The following is a 20000-nucleotide window of genomic DNA, read 5'->3' on the forward strand; positions in this document are numbered from 1 at the left end:
AAGCGCGCAACGCCCGTTGCGTACACTTACACCGTATATGCATAGCCCGCTAACGTTTTTGGCAATTTGTAATTCCAAACAGCTCGTTTGGCTGAAGTAGGAGGGAAGATGTGAATTGTGATGTGTGAATTATATTTATATAGCGCTTTTTCTCTAGTGACTCAAAGCGCTTTACATAGTGAAACCCAATATCTAAGTTACATTCAAACCAGTGTGGGTGGCACTGGGAGCAGGTGGGTAAAGTGTCTTGCCCAAGGACACAACGGCAGTGACTAGGAAGGCGGACGTGGGAATCGAACCTGCAACCCTCAAGTTGTCAAGTTGCTGGTACGGCCGCTCTACCAACCGAGCTAAACCGATAAGATTTTATGAATATCTCCGCAATGACTCCACGGTTTGATTTAAAATTTTCGGGACTTATGCAGATCCCAAATACACACCGGCAGGTACCAATAGGTAAGAAAACGTTTTGCAAAAGAGGGCCCCTTTAAGAGTGTTTGGAGAAAAGAACTGTCTCTCGGCTAATTGTTATGCTTCAAATTGCAAGCAAACATTTTAATGACATGCATCCCCACTATTAGTTGGCGTGGCAAATGCCACACTAGTTAAAGATGAACATTAATTAAAAAAAGAAATTATGAAAAATATGATCGAGCATATCGTTGCTAGACTGCGCCATATTTAGGCAGAATGAGTCAAACGCCAGCCAAGAATGTATAAATAATATCAAAACCAAGGGTTCCTAATCTTTTTAAGGTCAAGGTCCAACTTTTCCACCACAGAGAAGCCTGGGACCCACTCGAATATTGACACTGAATTAGTAATCTAACTCTTGATTTTAATCCTATTTGATAATTACATCTAACCTTTTTACAGTTTACAAGCTAAGAGATATGAAACCATGTGAATATTTATTATCAATGACCACATAAACCTTAAGCTTAGGTTCGGCTGATTAGAAAAATAAGAAGGGAATTATAAAAACTGATTAAAATACATTTACTTACAAATATGCAGTGCTAAAACATTAACTAAATATAATATATATTTCTAAACTGTCAAAACAATTGAAGTGCAAATGAAAACACAGCGCCACCGTTTTAGTCATAAGTTTTTGCGCTTAAGAAACTTCTCTATGACTTTAGTTCCAGACTTATGTTTGTTTGAGATCGTCATTACTGCCACAAGTGGTGGAAAAGTGTATTACAGTACCGGTACAGTACTGTTGTGGCCCATACGGACTATAGCTGGGAAACCGATATTTTTTGGCGGCCCCTTAGGGGTTCGCTTGAGGTCCCCACCATGGGCTCAAGGACTGTGGTTAGGAAAGATTCATTTAAACGACGGACATTTATACATGAAAATATGGAAAGGCTACTGATGTGTTTGACAAAGATACTGTAGAAGTTCACTCTCCAAGATACATTTTGTACATTATTGTTACATTACTTCATAACAATATTGTAGGTGTATATAATACATTCTATAATATTGTTTTTTTTTTCATAAAATGTTTCAATTAAAAAAAATGTTTGTTTCTTTTTAAAAGGCCTGTCACATGTTAAAATTTTGATGTTTGGGGCCAGGGAAGCACCAATTAATCCATCCATCCATTTTCTACCGCTTATTCCCAATTAAATGTATTTCAATTAATTTCAATGGGAGACAACGGTTAGAGATACTTTATTTTTCTAAATTTCATTTATTTAATTGGGACAGTGCACATTAATCAACACTTGAATAAACAGCCTGGAAAAGGGTGGAGTGGAAGAGTTCAAGTACCTCGGAGTCTTGTTCACGAGTGAGGGAAGAATGGATGGTGAGATCGACAGGCGGATCGGTGCGGCGTCTTCAGTAATGCGGACGCTGTATTGATCCGTTGTGGTGAAGAAGGAGCTGAGCCGGAAGGCAAACCTCTCAATGTTACCGGTCGATATACATTCCCATCCTCACCTATGGTCATGAGCTTTGGGTTATGACTGAAAGGATAAGATCACGGGTACAAGCAGCCGAAATGAGTTTCCTCCGCCGGGTGGCGGGGCTCTCCCTTAGAGATAGGGTGAGAAGCTCTGCCATCCGGGAGGAGCTCAAAGTAAAGCCGCTGCTCCTCCACATTGAGAGGACCCAGATGAAGCGTTTCGGGCATCTGGTCAGGATGCCACCCGAAAACCTCCGTAGGGAGGTGTATAGGACACGTCTGACTGGTAGCAGGCCACGGGGAAGGCCCAGGACACGTTGGGAAGACTATGTCTCCCGGCTGGCCTGGGAACGCCACGGGATCCCCCGGGAGGAGCTGGACAAAGGGGCTGGGGAGAGGGAAGTCTGGGCTTCCCTGCTTAGGCTGCTGCCCCCACAACCCGACCTCGGATAAGTGGAAGAAGATAGATGGATGGATGAATGAATAAACAGTGTAAATGTGCCGGACTTAACATAAATACTAATTTTCAGCCATAGTCCCAAGGCCATACTTGCCAACCCTCCTGGATTTTCCAGGAGACTCCCGAAATTCAGCGCCTCTCCCGAAAACCTCCCGGGACAAATTTTCTCCAGGAAATCTCCCGAAATTATGGCGGAGCTGGAGGCCACGCTTCCTCCAGCTCCGTGCGGACCTGAGTGACGTGTACAAAGAGCGTGTCTGCCCAATGACGTTATAACTGTAGAATGATCGAGGGCGAGTTCTTGGTTTCTTATGTGGGTTTATTGTTAGGCGGTTTCATTATCGTCCTCCCAGCGCGGTAAAACAACACACAACAAGAGCAGTCCGAATTAGTCTAACTAAAAGCAGTTCGTCGGCCAAACAGCAATGTGTTGTGACACTCTTAAACAGGACAATACTGCCATCTAGTGTGCATGCATATGGTTAGAAAAACAAGGATGGAATATTCAACCCTCAACTCAACAATGAGTAGATGAGTGTTATGTGTGTGTGTGTAATTGTGTAAATAAATGAACACTGAAATTCAAGTAGGGCTTCACGGTGGCAGAGGAGTTAGTGTGTCTTTCTCACAATACGAAGGTCCTGCAGTCCTGGGTTCAAATCCAGGCTCGGGATCTTTCTGTGTGGAGTTTGCATGTTCTCCCCGTGAATGCGTGGGTTCCCTCCGGGTATTCCGGCTTCCTCCCACTTCCAAAGACATGCACCTGGGGATAGGTTGATTGGCAACACTAAAATTGGCCCTAGTGTGTGAATGTGAGTGTGAATGTTGTCTGTCTATCTGTGTTGGCCCTGCGATGAGGTGGCGACTTGTCCAGGGTGTACCCTGCCTTCCGCCCGATTGTAGTTGAGATAGGAGCCAGCGCCCCCCGCGACCCCGAAAGGGAATAAGCGATAGAAAATGGATGGATGGATGGATGGATAAATTCAAGTATTTATTATATATATGAAATACTTGACTTGCTAAATCTATGAATCTAGCTGTAAATATACTCCTCCCCTCTTAACCACGCCCCCAACCACACCCCCCCACTCCCAACCGCGCCCCCCTGCCCCACCCCCGACCCCCACCTCCCGAAATCGGAGGTCTCAAGGTTGGCAAGTATGCCCAAGGCAGGTTTCCAAAATCACACAGTGAGACACATGAGACTTTAAAAACCACAATGACAGAAATAAGAACCAAATAAATAAGACCTCATAAAAGAGACAAGACCAGCCGTTGCAATACACAATCACAAGACAATAGGCCAGGACAGACATTTCCCTCACAGCTTCAAATACGCTGGCCAGAAGCCCACTAGGATGGGTTGGAGTCTGGAAACAGTGTTTAATGGTTTAATGGGTGCATGTCTGATCTATTTTTAGCCAGTGTTTAAGTTTTTTGTTTTTTGGGGGGAAAAGTGGACAGTTTTCACAGTCTCTTGTGTGTGGGGGCAACTTATTCCAGGATTGCGTTCCTTTTACGGAGGTTTCCATTTGACCAAATTTTGTTCTACGTCTTGGTGTATTGCAATCATTGCCCCAGTTCTCCGTCCTTCGCCGTTTCTCTGAATGAATGCATGTAATGGTAGGGAAGCAAAGCATTTCAAACTTTGTAGATGAGACAAGAGTCCATAAAGATCTGGTAGCTATCCAGATCAAGAATGTTAAGTTTTTTTTAGAATTACACAATTGTGGAAGTGCATTGGTTTCCTGTCAAGGATTTAATAAGTGTTTTGAATGAAGAGCTCCATCACTGAACCGATTGAACTGGTATATTGAGGCCCGAATGTATTTCTTATGGGAGTAATTGCTTTACTTCTCCTGCATTGTTGACTTGTTCACAAATAAGTGTTGATATTTTATTTCATCCTTCCCCCTTTTGTGTTTTATTCTGACTTGAAACATGATCGGCAAATTAACAGTGAATCTTTGAGGATATTGACACTGGAAACTGATATTCTTGGTGATCTGCATCAATTTAGTAACTTGAAGTTGTCATCAAAGAGTAAAAATGCATTTCTTTCAATATGCATCATAACACAAAAGGGTAATGCTAAAAAAAAAATTGATAGATGTTGATAGTCCAACTCATACTGACTGGTATACACAAGCTATGGAAATGATATCGGTAGAAAAAACTGCATTTAGTTGAGAAAAAAATAATGAGTCGTAAATTGGAATATGGGATCCATTATTTAAATTTGTTATAACTACTAAATTAACCTAAAATATGAATTAAATCACTGAATCACTGGATCGGTTTGCAGCTGAGTGTGAAGCGACCGGAATGAGAATCAGCACCTCCAAGTCCGAGTCCATGGTTCTCGCCCGGAAAAGGGTGGAGTGCCATCTCCGGGTTGGGGAGGAGACCCTGCCCCAAGTGGAGGAGTTCAAGTACCTAGGAGTATTGTTCACGAGTGGGGGAAGAGTGGATCGTGAGAGCGACAGGCGGATCGGTGCGGCGTCTTCAGTAATGCGGACGTTGTATCGATCCGTTGTGGTGAAGAAAGAGCTGACCCAGAAGGCAAAGCTCTCAATTTACCGGTCGATCTACATTCCCATCCTCACCTATGGTCATGAGCTTTGGGTCATGACCGAAAGGATAAGATCACGGGTACAAGCGGCCGAAATGAGTTTCCTCCGCCGGGTGGCGGGGCTCTCCCTTAGAGATAGGGTGAGAAGCTCTGTCATCCGGGAGGAACTCAAAGTAAAGCCGCTGCTCCTCCACATCGAGAGGAGCCAGATGAAGTGGTTCGGGCATCTGGTCAGGATGCCACCCGAACGCCTCCCTAGAGAGGTGTTTAGGGCAAGTCCAATTGGTAGGAGGCCACGGGGAAGACCCAGGACACGTTGGGAAGACAATGTGTCTCCCGGCTGGCCTGGGAATGCCTCGGGATCCCCCGGGAAGAGCTAGACAAAGTGGCTGGGGAAAGGGAAGTCTGGGTTTCCCTGCTTAGGCTGTTGCCCCCGTGACCCGACCTCGGATAAGCGGAAGAAGATGGATGGATGGATGGATGACTTAAATCTTTGTGGAAAATATTGGACACAGTGTGTTGTCCAGATTATGAGATGTTGAAAAAAAAGTTAAAGTACAAATGATTGTTACACATTAGGTATGGCGAAATTATTCCCTGCATTTGACCCATCCCCCTTGTACCACCCCCTGGGAGGTGAGGGGAGCAGTGAGGAACAGCGGTGGCCACACCCAGGAATCATTTTTGGTGATTTAACCCCCAATACCAACCTTAGATGCTGAGTGCCAAACAGGGAGGTAATGGGTCCCGCTTTTATAGTCTTTGATATGACTCGATCGGGGTTTGAACTCACAAACTAACAATCTTTGGGCAGACAATGTGTTGCAAGTGTAAGCCACTGTAACAATATTGTTCTTTTTTTCAATGTTTGTATTTTTTTAATATAAATTGCTGTAATGATTATGTCAATGAGGGATTTCTAATCATTGCTGTGAATTGTTATTAATATCGATACTGTTGTTAATATTCGTTTTTGTTTGACTACTTTTTGGATTATTTTGTTTCATGTTTGTTTGTTCTCTCAATTGTTCTGTTGATCATACTTGCCAACCTTGAGACCTCCGATTTCAGGAGGTGGGGAGTTGGGGGTGGGAGGGTGTGGTTGGGGCGGGTGGCGTGGTTAAGAGGGGAGTATAATTCACCAACTTCAGTATTTCATATATATATATATATATATATATATATATATTATATATATATATATATATAAAATAAATAGTTGAATTTCAGATGGCACCTATCAAATACACTAATACAAACACAGTTCTAGTAACTGTACTGTGCTTGCTGGTTACTAAAATAAAACCAACAACACTTACCTTTCACTATTTGAGTAAACTTTGTTCTGCCATTTGCGTACTGGCGAGAGTCACTTGCCGTCAGGTGCGCAACACCACATAAATCGTTGGCCAATCAAAAAGCAACCCCATAACGCTATAGCCAATATTTACCAGGAGATGGCGACAGACAACATAGAATCACTCTATTACAAACGGCGTCGCCATGGCTGTAACTTCCTTTATTAAAATCCGTAGATGTTGTAACGTGATTGGGCAGGCAAGCTGTTTATAGAGCGGAAAAGCGGGCGTGAAAACGGGCTGGCCCCACTCAGGTCCGCTGAATTTCGGGAGATTTTCGGGAGAAAATTTCTTCTGGGAGGGGCGCTGAATTTCGGTAGTCTCCCGGAAAATCCGGGAGGGTTGGCAAGTATGCTGTTGATTGCTATTCTGAATGTTGCCAGGCCGGGTTTGGTTTTGGAATTGGAATATTGTGTAGTGTCTTGTTGGGTTGATTTTCCCAAAAAAAAAGAAAAAAAAAAAAAAGGTAATACTTTAGTACGGGAAATATTCTAAGTAACAAAAACTTGATTTAGAGTTATTTGGAGAATAGAGGAACATATTCTAAGTACCCTAACCTTATTGAGGGAAGACCCTTAGTTAATGGCTTACTGCTTGTATAATAAGGCCATGCAGAATAAGGCATTCATAAGTACTTAATAATTACTCATTAAGAGCCAATATGTTAGTAATTTTCATGTTAATAAGAAACTAATTAATGGTGAATATGTTCCCCATACTAAAGTGTTACCAAAAAAAAAAAGATATTGAAAAATATCAAGAAAAAAAAAATCAGTACCAGAAATACCGGCCCTGTGTTTGCTTGGTACATTTGCAGCCTGGGTCCAAACCTATAGATAAATAAATGTAATAATTTGCCCCGCCCCTCTTCTTTTACCTTCCCTCCAGGATTCTGATGGAGAGATGCAACATGACATGAGGTTAGTCACTTCCCCTACCTGCTACTCTCCCTCCCTCTCTTTCTCTCTCTACTTCTTCTCCTCTCCATCACTAGCCCTCCCTTTCTCGTACACATCTTTCCATTCAACACCCCCGCTCCCTCGCTTTCACTCCGCTCGCGTGCATGACAGTCAGTATGAGAGGAGGCTTTTCCCAAAATGCATGCTTCTCCGGAGGGATGCACATGTGGCGGACATGAAGCGAAAGGCGCATAGACGGTAAGGCATGCCCAGCTTCCTACACACTTGCTTGGACCATGATGACTATTGCAGCAGTTCTGGCCATGTGTTGCATGGCTGTATATTCAGCAGTGCAGTGTGTGTGTGTGTGTGTGTGTGTGTGTGTGTGTAGAATATAAAAACATGCTATTGTCAGTGTGATCTCTGCAGCAAGCGACTACTGTACCGCATGGAAGAGCGTACCTAAATGAACATCCTATGCTTAGATTTACTCTCGTATTTCTACGCCGGGCTAAATTCAAAAGTGAGCCAAACTCAGCCAAAGAAGGAATCGGTGGTGTTATCGTTTTGTGGAGCGGAAAGGAAAAAAAGGCTTCAGAAAAATCTGTCAAAATTCTTCTAAATCAGGGGTGTCCAAAGTGCGGCCCACAGCTAATTTTTTAGTGGCCCACCACACATTCTGGAAATCCTATTGCCAAAAAACCCCCAAAAAAACACTATAAAAAAAAAGTAGAAGGAGGTGAAATCTAACGGAGAAAAGTTGCAATGTTGACACAAAGCTGCCATGCAGGCTGTTAGTTTTTCTTTTGTCTTTCTTTATTCCATTTTTTTTTTTTTTTTTTGTAGCTGAGATAGGCGCCAGCGCCCCCCGTGACCCCAAAAGGGAATAAGCGGTAGTAAAATGGATGGATGGATATTTTGCTCTTAAATAAATAGATTAATGGGTTGTACTTGTATAGCGCTTTTCTACCTTCAAGGTACTCAAAGCGCTTTGACACTACTTCCACATTTACCCATTCACACACACATTCACACACTGATGGAGGGAGCTGCCATGCAAGGCACCAACCAGCACTCATCAGGAGCAAAGGTGAAGTGTCTTGCTCAAGGACACAATGGACGTGACGAGGTTGGTACTAGGTGGGGATTGAACCAGGGACCCTCGGGTTGCGCATGGCCACTCTCACACTGCGCCCTGCCGTCCCTCGTATTGCCAATGCTAAAAAAAAAAAAAAAAGTTAAAAAATAAATTAATTAATTAAAATGATTTATTGACCTATTCAAGACTCCAATTACTTCAAATTTTTCACTTTATAATGTTTTATGGGGAAAATATTATGTGCATATATTGTGCGGTTGCCATTTAAAAAGTGTTTTCTTTGACAAAAGAGCATAAAACAAACAAAATAATAGTTCAAACGTAAAATCGACCGATATCTGAAGTTGATCTCGTAACTTAAGTGTTGAAAGTAAAACAAATAATAAAAACGTATCACTTTATTGATTGATTGAAACTTTTATTAGTAGATTGCACAGTTCAGTACATATTCCGTACAATTAACCACTAAATGGTAACACCCGAATACGTTTTTCAACTTGTTTAAGTCGGGTCCAAGTTAATCAATTCATGGTACAAATATATACTATCAGCATAATACAGTCATCACATAGATTAATCATCATAGTGTATACATTGAATTATTTACAATCCGGAGGGTGGGATGAGGAGCTTTGGTTGATATCAGTACTTTAGTCATCAACAATTGCATCAACAGAGAAATGGACATTGAAACAGTGTAGGTCTTACTTAGTAGGATATGTACAGCCAGCAGAGAACATAGTGAGTTCAGATAGCATAAGAACATAAGTGGGGGACCTTTGGGATCCCAAATATATTTAGTGGGATTTTGTTTGATTTTTCACCGTGATTACTCAGAAATAATAATACATTTAAATCAATGGTGTCCTGCATTATTGATCTTTTTAGGGCTCCAATTACTTCAGATCAAACATTGCTTTCTGAATGTTTTGGGCAATGGGGGAAATACTGCATATATTTCTTTTTTACAAATATTATATAAAAAACAAAGTTGTCTTTGACTGAAAAGGCATAAATCCTTTTTTTTTTAACTTTATATCAACCTGAAGTTGATATAGAGATTTACTGTAAGAGTTACATAAAAAATAAAAAAAATAATTTGACTTATTTTTAACATGTTAATGACGGAGACCCTCTATGGTCCCAGGGAGTCCTAAAAGGTATAAAAAAAAAAAAAAGAATCCTTTTTTTGTTATGGTTTGAAAACGAAAAATATCACAACGGCCCACGCATGGTTTAATTTTTCTGTGTGTGGCCCTCAGTGGAAAAACTTTGGACACCCCTGCTCTAAATGTTTCCTTCAGGTGCATGTCAAATTGCACCTTCATGACATGTTGGAGTGAATTGCTTTCACCACCCCCACTTGTGAAGAAAACACTCGTATTGGCGTATTGATCTTCATGTTAAGAGTCTCTGTTCATTTGAAATGTTGCAAAAAAAATAAAAATACAACCTGCCGAAGTCAAACTTTTTAGGTATTTACAGTTACGTCATTACATAAGACAAAATATCTCAATATCTAATTCCCTCCCAGAGGAAAATTCTTTCTCAAGGCTCCTGTTTTACTGGCCAGAAGCAAAGGGCTTGATTTCAAAATTGGTGTGTTTTTCAGGCATGTGATTTGACCACAAGAAAAAAGGCTGAAAAAAATTTCCGGGGGTCTGGGGGACGAAGGTGCCCTGGTGGGGGGACAACGCCCCCCGAAGCTCCTGGTTTTTCACCAATTAACATGCTAAAATTAACAAAAACAGCACCATTTGAAGAAAAAATATTTTAGTGTTTAAAGACATGAAAACATCATTAATAGAACATACATACCCCAATTATCGTAATGAATGACTGTATATGGTTCAGTCCCGACAGTGTTTAGTCACTAATATTTACATCTTGCTTTCATTTCACATCCACAGGTGTCACATTGATCAGTGTTATTATCTACAGTTTATCTACAGTATTACCACATTACTTCAGTTCACTTCACACATTTACTTGCTCGGAGAGCCCTAACATGAGCTTTCCTTGCAAATTTTTTGAGCAGGCTGCATTTTCCTTTCGGTCTCTGCTTTTGTAGCTTTTTTGGATTTCACTGCCAACTTCTGCCTCTAATATTATATGCAAATTTATTTCAAATAAATTGTTAACTGGAATCAATAATGCGACCCTTTGAATTTCTGTAATTTCACAATATATTTTCACGTGGCTTTTTATTTTTAGAAAAAAACATTTATATTTGGCAAAGAAATAATTGGTTAATATTTAAAACAAACGTGCGTATTTCGCAAGCAAATATTTTTTTAGCTTACCTCATTATTAACTACCCTGTCTGCAACTGAAGTGGGTTGTTTGGGTGGATCTTTCCTCTCGATGTAAACAAAAAATGAAGTCTGTAAGGTTTGCTCACTTTCAATTGACATCCAAAAGTACCTGCTAGTGAAAACTTTGTTTTCCTTGCTTCAAGTTGTTTCATATGTTTTTGGCGTTTCGCATGTACTTCCAAAGCCTTGAAACCTCGTAATCCATAGTCAATATTATCATGACACCACGTGAGCAAAACTTTTCCGGAACGATCGATTTTCCGAATAAAATCGCCGAACCAAGTCATAACTTCCTTCTTCCCAACAGTATCAGTGATTTCCCTTTTCATCTAGTCCCATCCATCCATCCATGTTCTACCGCTTATTCCCTTTTGGGGTCGCGGGGGGCGCTGGCGCCTATCTCAGCTACAATCGGGCGGAAGACAGCATACACCCTGGACAAGTCACCACCTCATCGCAGGGCCAACACAGATAGACAGACAACATTCACACTCAAATTCACGCACTAGGGCCACTTTAGTGTTGCCGATCAACCTATCCCCAGTCCAATCGAAACTTATTTTTGACATGTTTATCAATTTCTTTTACTCGTGAAGCCTCCTTTCTCTCATGAACCGACATCGTTTACATTTGGAAAATGGCGGTGATAACGTCATCATTCATAACAGATGTCCTGATTGGTCACAAGGAACATATCGACCAAAAATGGCCGTAGTTTATTTTTTTCCCCCAGAGATTAAAAAAGACGGAATTCCGACTTTAGACGGAAAAATCACATGCCTGGTTTTTCCCCCCCCTCACACAAACATGCACAGGCTGGTATTAAATTCAAACAACCGTGGGAAGAGTATCTCAACATCACTATCTAAGATGATATGGGAACAAGCCTTCAATGACATTCACCATTGCTCAGTCAATGCTAGGTTGCAATTGATTCCATTCAAAGTTATACACAGGTTAGACTACTCCAAGGTTAGGTTGCATAAAATCTTTCCCATAACTTCCCCCCTGTGTAATAGATGCACACGAATTTTTGCTATGCACTGAGATAAAAAAAAAATTCTGGAGTTCGATTATCAGATGGTATTCTCATGTACTTAAAGTAAAACCTGGATCCTGAAATTAAAAAGTGTTAACTTTAAAAATCTTGTACATTATCCTTATTGCGTGTGCGTTATGTGGATAAAACTTGCACTCTTGGCAATGAATTCAATTGAAGTGGAAACAAATACGCTAGTCGGCGTCAAAATTGCAAGGATTTTGAAACAAATGTTCTTGTAGAAGTTCATAAAACGGTTAAATAACAGTTTACGTTTCTTAAGTGTCATACAAACATAAAACAAACCACTGGAAATCAAGTGATAAAACACTAAGATGTCGCTCTAATAATGTATGCAATGATTCGTGTTTTTGTTATTGGCCGTGCAAGTGTAAAAAGTAGTTAAGCACTGGAACAACTTAAAACATAGCACTTACAACTTAAAACGCAACACTGAGGGATGTTAAGATAACTAGTACAGTGGTTCCAGATTGGCTAGCCTCTTTTATCGAGGTGTTCTGCACACCTAACCACATCATGTATTGCACTTAGAGAGATATAGAACTTTGATTCCTTCAGGAGAGTTCCCTCAGGAAAATTTAAAACACCTGCAGCAGTGAACAAAATTGATATCAAATTTAAAAAGTAAATAATGGGGGTATAAACGGAAATAAAATGGAAAATATTACAATAAGAATAAAAATAAAAAGCAACAATAGGAATAAAAACTCAGGTCGCACAAGTGCAAAAAGAAGTAAATAATGGGGTATAAATGGAAATAAAATAGAAAATATTACAATAAGAAAAAAAATAAAAAGCAACAATAAGAATAACAATTCAGGTCACACAAGTGCAAAAAGAAGTAAATAATGGGGGTATAAATGGAAATAAAATAGAAAATATTACACAAAGAATAAAAATAAAAAGTAATTAAGTGGTGAAGCCACGTACAATTAAGTGATGGGGCCACATACACTTAAGTGGCGGGGCCACATACAATTAGGTGAAGGGGCCACGTATTATTAAGTGACGGGGCCACATACAATTAAGTGGTGAAGCCACATACAATTAAGTGACGGGGCCACATATAATTAAGTGACGGGGCCACATATAATTAAGTGGTGAAGCCACGTACAATTAAGTGACGGGGCCACATATAATTAAGTGACAGGGCCACATACAATTAAGTGGTGAAGCCACGTACAATTAAGTGACGGGCCACATATAGTTAAGAGGTGAAGCCACGTACAATTAGTTGACGGGGCCACATACAATTAAGTGGTGAAGCCACATACAATTAAGTGGTGAAGCCACATATAATTAAGTGGTGAAGCCACGTACAATTAAGTGACGGGGCCTCATACAATTAAGTGACGGGGCCACATATAATTAAGTGACAGGGCCACATACAATTAAGTGGTGAAGCCACATACAATTAAGTGACGGGCCACATATAGTTAAGAGGTGAAGCCACGTACAACTAGTTGACGGGGCCACATACAATTAAGTGGCGGGGCCACATACAATTAAGTGGCAGGGCCACATAGCACAAAGTGGCGGGGCCGCGTAGCACAAGAGGCAGGGACACATAGAATGAACTGATGGGGCCACATAGAATTAAGTGACGGGGCCACATAGCACAAACTGGCGGGGCCACATAGAATGAACTGATAAGGCCACATAGAATTAACTGATGGGGCCACGTAGAATTAAGTGACGGGGCCACATACAATTAAGTGACAGAGCCACATACAATTAAGTGACGGGTCACTTGGAATTAACTGATGGGGCCACATAGAATTAAGTAGTGGGAAACTTAGAATGAAGTGGTGGGGCCACATAGATCAATGCGACAGGTCACATAGAATGCAGTGGAGAACTGCATAGAATTAAAATACAGAGTCACCTAAGAATGAATTGTCCCAAATAAAATTAAGTAGTGGTAAACTTAGAATGAAGTGGTGAAGCCACATCGAAATTAAGTGGCGGGGCCACATGAACTGATGGGGCCACGTAGAATTAAGTGACAGGGTTACATAGCATTAAGTAGTGGGAAATTTAGAATGAAGTGGTGAAGTCACATCGGATTAAGTTTCGGGGCCACATAGATCAATGAGGCAGGTCACATAGAATCAAGTACCAGGCCCATAGAACAAAGTGGTGAGGTCACATAGAATGAAGTGGCAGGACAGATCTGACATTCGACCTTTGAGTTTGACAGATGTGCTGTACAGTAAGTATAACATCCTGGGACCTTGTGCAGTTACAGAAAATATGATCATATACAAAAGATTGTGTGCATATGTAATGTAAAATAACTCAGTAAGAGAATTAAAAGGGTAATTAATCCCAGTAAGGAATTCCCTCTCTGTATGTTAAAGGGTTGATGACAAACTGGTTTAATTTGTTGGCTAAACACTTGATTGTATTGAAGGCTGTCCAAACAAATCATCAGCTCCAACAAACGTCTGGCAGCAGCAACAAGCTGAGAGCCGTCCCTCCACACTTCTCTCAAATGATTCTTGCCATGGATAATAAACCAAAGCTTATCACCAGGGGCTGTTTTGCTGCTCACTTGTAGGCCGAACCGGATCGATGCCAACTAAATTGAGATCATCTCACGCCGACAAAACAACAGCAAGTGGAGGTGGCGATGTGTAGTAGGAAACATCTCAAGGGAAAAACATGGAGGATGTTTTATAGCCCAATAAAATATGCATTTTTTTAAAAAGGTAGCGCCACAAAGTTATTTGACTATGACAAGCTTCCATTTTCGAGAAACAATTATCTGCTTGTCTTTTGTGAAAGGACTGAGGATAGTTACAGAGCGTGGTATAATGGGCTTTGGTGCCCCAAATCAACAAATAAATACATAAGGTTTGGAAGTGGGGATGCAATGATTATAGATTTTGACGGTCTCAAGACTATGTCGACTACGAAATATATATAAATATATAAAAATGTATGCGGAATAGAGATGCGCGGTTTGCGGTCTCATCCGCAGAGTCCGCGGATAAACCGCGGGTCGGGCAGGTGACATGACGAAAAAATTGATTTTAATTTGATTCGGTCGGGTGGCAGTTGAACCATCCGGAAATATTTCAAATACATGGTTCTGGGATCGGTATCCTTTACCATTCAAAGAGCCATTTAAGACCCGTGTCACAAAGCGACGAAGACAATAGGAGACGCTATTATTCTCTAAAATGGCTGCCGGCAGTCACCCAGATAATAACTATTAGGGCGTGCTATGAAGGCATTGGCTTTGTCGCCTTCTACAGCATGTACGATCTGTTTGTCAGTCCAGCAACATGTCGTGTGTGGCTTCCGCAGCAACACGCACACGACTGGAAGGCATACTGGGTGACTCAGAGTACACTAATGGTTGTGATATAAACAATTTTAACACTCTTAGTAACATGCGCAACGCTGTGAAGCCACACCAAACAAGATTGACACATTTTGGGAGAACATCCTACCAGTAACACAGCATAAACGCAACACAACAAATACCCAGAATCATTTGTATCCATGAAACATCCTGACTATTTTACACACCCCGCTAGCAGCAAGTGGTAAAGGTGACCGACCTCTGATGTATTTCAGCGGGCGGGTGGCGGGTGGTTGCGGTTCTGATTAAATGTTGGTTCGGGTGGTCGGCGGGTGGATGACGACTTTGGTTATGCGGTTGCGGATGATATAATTGCCTATCCGCGCATCTCTAATGTGGAAGTCTGTATCCTGTCTGATGCTGTATCCCACACTTCTTTTGTAGAATAAATATGTACAGCAAATATGGGCATCTACATCAACAGAATGATTTTCTTAAGTAGCTGGACAGGACAAAAAGACAAAAAGAAAAAAAAAAATTGTGAAAAAAGAGAAGCGATCATAAAAACCTTTGAAACACACAATAACAATAAAAGTGTGCAAAAATGTGAATATTGCCATCGAAAACAAACACCAAAAATATTGTATTTTTTCAATGTTTGTATTTATTTGTTGCCAAATTTTAAGGATTTCACCATCTAAGGTCTGTGATATCATCAAAAGGTTCAGAGAATCTGGATAAAATCACTGCACATTACATTGAATGCCCGTGACCTTGGATTAGACTTAGACAAACTTTAATGATCCACAAGGGAAATTGTTCTACATCCGGGGTCACCAACCTTTTTGAAACCAAGAGCTACTTCTTGGGTACTGATTAATGCGAAGTGCTACCAGTTTGATACACACTTAAAAAAATTGCCAGAAATAGCCAATTTTCTAAATTTACCTTAAATAAATGAATCTATATGTATATACCCATTAAAAAAATGGGTATTTCTGTCTGTCATTCCATCGTACATTTTTTTTTTTCCTTTTACGGAAGGTTTTTTGTAGAGAATAAATGATGAAAAAAAACACTTAATTGAACGGTTTAAAAGAGGAGAAAACAGAAAAAAAATGAAAATTGAATTTTGAAACATAGTTTATCTTCGATTTTGACTCTTTAAATTTCAAAATTCAAATGAGAAAAAATAGCTTATTCGAATCTTTTTGAAAAAATTAAAAATTTATGGAACATCATTAGTATTTTTTCCCGATTAAGATTAATTTTAGAGTTTTGATGACATGTTTTAAATAGGTTAAAATCCAATCTGCACTTTGTTAAAATATATAACAAATTGGACCAAGCTACATTTCTAACCGATACAAATCATTATTTCTTCTAGATTTTCCAGGACAACATTTTTAAAATAAATTCAAAAGACTTTGAAATAAGATTTAAATTTGATTCTAAAGATTTTCTAGATTTGCCAGAATATATTTTTTTTAATTCTAATCATAATAAGTTTGAAGAAATATTTCACAAATATTCTTTGTCGAAAAAAACAGAAGCTAAAATGAAGAATTAAATTAAAATGTTTGTATTATTCTTTACAATAAAAAAAATGTATGTACTTGAACATTGATTTACATTTTCAGGAAAGAAGAGGAAGGAATCTAAAAGGTAAATAGGTATATGTGTTTAAAAATCCTAAAATAATTTTTAAGGTTGTATTTTTTCTCTAAAATTGTCTTTCTGAAACATATACGAAGCAAAGTAAAAAAATAAATGAATTTATTTAAACAAGTGAAGACAAAGTCTTTAAAATATTATCTTGGATTTTCAAATTCGATTTGAGTTTTGTCTCTCTTAGAATTAAAAATGTTGAGCAAAGCGAGACCAGCTTGCTAGTAAATAAATAAAATGCAAAAAAAACAGAGGCAGCTCACTGGTAAGTGCTGCTATTTGAGCTATTTTTAGAACAGGCCAGCGGGCGACTCATCTGGTCCTTACGGGCAACGTGTTGCCCGCCTGCACCACGTTGGTGACCCTTGTTCTACATAGTAGCTCAGTTACAAAGGATAGAAAGTGTAAAGATGGAAAGGATAATGCAGGTATAAAGTAGACTAAAAATGTACTGTAGTAACAATATCAAATATAACATGTATGTAATATTTACATATTATATATACAGTATACTGCATCAAAAATCGACAGTGTTGGGCTCAGGAACACTTCAGAAAACAACTGTCAGCAACTACAGTTTCTCCTTATATCTGCAAGTGCAAGTTAAAACTCTACTATGCAAAGCCAAAGCCATTTATCAACAACACCCAGAAACGCCGCCAGCTTGGCTGGGCCTGAGCCCATCTAAGACGGACTGATGCAAAGTGGAAAAGTTTTCTGTGGTCTGACAAGTCCACATGTCAAATTGTTTTTTGAAATCAGTAGACATTGTGACCTCCGGAACAGAGGAAAAGAACCATCCGGATTGTTCTAGGCGGAAAAGTTTAAAAGCCAGCATCTGTGATGGTATAGGGGTGTATTAGTGCCCAAGGCATGGGTAACTTACACATCTGTGAAGGCACCATTAATACAGAAAGGTACATGCAGGTTTTGGAGCAACAAATGTTCAAGCAATGTTAGCTTATTTCAGCAAAACAATGCCAAGCCAAGTTTTTTTTTCTTCTGGTGCCACTACAACTTTCAGTAAAACGTCAATTATTTTTTGGGATACCAAATCCTACAGGCAGTGTTTTGGCTCCATACATTACATATTATGTAGACCACTGGGAGGTGTTTTAAATAACGACTTTTGTATGAAAATAAACTCAAACAGAAGTGTTCACCGACATTGCATCTTATGGTCTGAAATATACAGTAGTCTGTATAGTGGAGCCTTTGCGACTAAATAATCATTACGATTTTTACCGTGTAAGACCCAAATATAGAAAAACTTTAAAAAAAAAATATTTGACCTTTCAGATGTGGTTGTAGGAGGCATTTGAGGAAAAAATTAAAGAGTTAAAAAAAAAAAAATGTTTTTAAAGAAATGTTGTAATATTGCAACATTGGACTTTGATAGGAGCAGAATTTCTGTATTTGTTCTCATGTTGTCTGAACAACTAAGGGTTCATTTGCAGGGTTGATTTCTTGCTTAGCCCCATAACGGTATATATCATTAATAATAATCACACATTTATATTTTTATGAAGTCATTTATTACAAATATAAAAAGTATTGTCGTAAATAGTAAAACCGGTTAATTGTTGCATCACTATTTAGAACTAGTTTCATCTCTTGGAGCTTGCAAGTGTAGGTTCGTTGTAGGAGTGTATTATAGTATATATTTGTACCATGAATTGATTAACGTGGACCCCGACTTAACCTTCCTCTTGTGTTAGCTTTCTGTTACCATCTCTTATGTTAACGGGTCGGTTTTGACCCATGTCTTAAATCAGCTGTAAAATACACTAAACACAATTATCTATCATCCAATTTGTTTCTCATCTCTTGGTTGCCTCGTTAGGTTTCCTTATCCATGAAAATATTGGTTTTAATATTTTTGGTGTGGGCCATTGGGCCTTTTTTTTGTCAGTATACCCCTCGATTTCAATTGAAAAAAATGGTAAAACGAACCTCAAGAGAATCGTATAAATAAAAAAAAGGTTGTTGTGTTACCTGACTATTACTGAGGGGTATTAGAACACATCTCTTAAATAAATTTGTTTTATTTATTTTTTCATTTTAATAATTTTAACATAGTAACAACTCTATACTGAATTGACCTTAAATGTTTGGACATTTTAGTTTTTAAATGCATAAAAGAACCACATACATTTTGTTTGTTTTTGTACTGGATAACAAGGTAAAATGAGAATCCACTAAAGCTCACAAGATTGGGAGAGGAGCTGGCCGTCAGTGTGTTCAGTTTTGGCTCTACTTAGTGCTTTATAGTCTTATTTTTCTAACTGGGTCGAAACCGACCCTAACACCAAGGTCATAATTTCAACCAGAGCATTTTATAATTTAGTGAAACAAAAAAAACAAGTTTTATTTTGTTGAAATAGAGGTTCCTGACAAAGTCAAAAAGCCTTGATGCATAAAAATAAATGTATGTGGTTCTTTTATGCATTTAAAAACTAAAACGGGTCGGTGCCGACCCTAACACAAGACGAAGGTTAAACAAGTTGAAAAACGTATTCGGGTGTTACCATTTAGTGGTCAATTGTACGGAATATGTACTGTACTGTGCAATATACTGATAAAAGTATCAATCAATTAATCAAACAATCAAACACCACCAACAAAAAATGTGGGTGCAAAGTCATACAAAGACTTGCGAGCTAGTACATCAGTGTTGTAATAGAAGCAGGACGGGTCCTCTGTGAACGGGAATAATGAAAAGTCGAGACACGGGGTTTAGGTTTAACACTTGAGACTCACTTCTCCCGCCTTGTTGTGCTGAAAGCAATTGTCACAGTATGACACCTGACGCCGGCACTGATGTATCATCTCCCGCGCCTCTATGCAGAAGCAGAATATTCTGTTTTTCTGGGTTCTGTGCAAAAAAAACAACAAAAAAATAATACAGGCGTATAGCTAAAAGACTTACTGTTACGGTTTTCAGAATGTCTGTGTGAAAGCCCAACTTGTCAAAAGACAATGATTACAACAAACTTGTCCGCAAAACAGCCGAAATTAACTGTTAGAAAGAAGTTGTAAACTGTTAACCCAAACTTCAAGTGTGATTAAACAAAGGTTGTGTCTATTTTAAAAAGGTAAGTGTGATTAAACAGGCCTGCCTGCCTGTGGTCCAATGTTCCCTGGGCACCGCACCTGCTGTTTTGGGTTGGGCTCTCTGGGTGGCTGGGGCCGTACTCTGGCTCCCGCACATACTGGGAGACAAATGTATTGTACATACAAACACTATTATTCGTACATTCATTGATACACGCACACATTAGGTACATACATCCACACACACATTCACTGTACAAACATACATAAAAACGTACTGTACATAT

At 39.5% G+C, this 20000-nt stretch overlaps 1 protein-coding gene across 1 annotated transcript in view; it reads left to right on the top strand.

Moving 5' to 3' along the window:
* The window catches only part of LOC133549982 (uncharacterized), a 169820-nt gene that overhangs the window by 14618 nt on the left and 135202 nt on the right, over nt 1-20000 (top strand). Inside the window, exon 2 of the mRNA XM_061895941.1 lies at nt 7197-7228. Coding sequence (XP_061751925.1) covers nt 7197-7228 — 32 coding nt within the window. The remainder of the gene's footprint in view (nt 1-7196; nt 7229-20000) is intronic.

This window comes from Nerophis ophidion, linkage group LG03 (assembly GCF_033978795.1).
Source record: "Nerophis ophidion isolate RoL-2023_Sa linkage group LG03, RoL_Noph_v1.0, whole genome shotgun sequence".
Classification (NCBI taxonomy): Eukaryota; Metazoa; Chordata; class Actinopteri; order Syngnathiformes; family Syngnathidae; genus Nerophis; species Nerophis ophidion.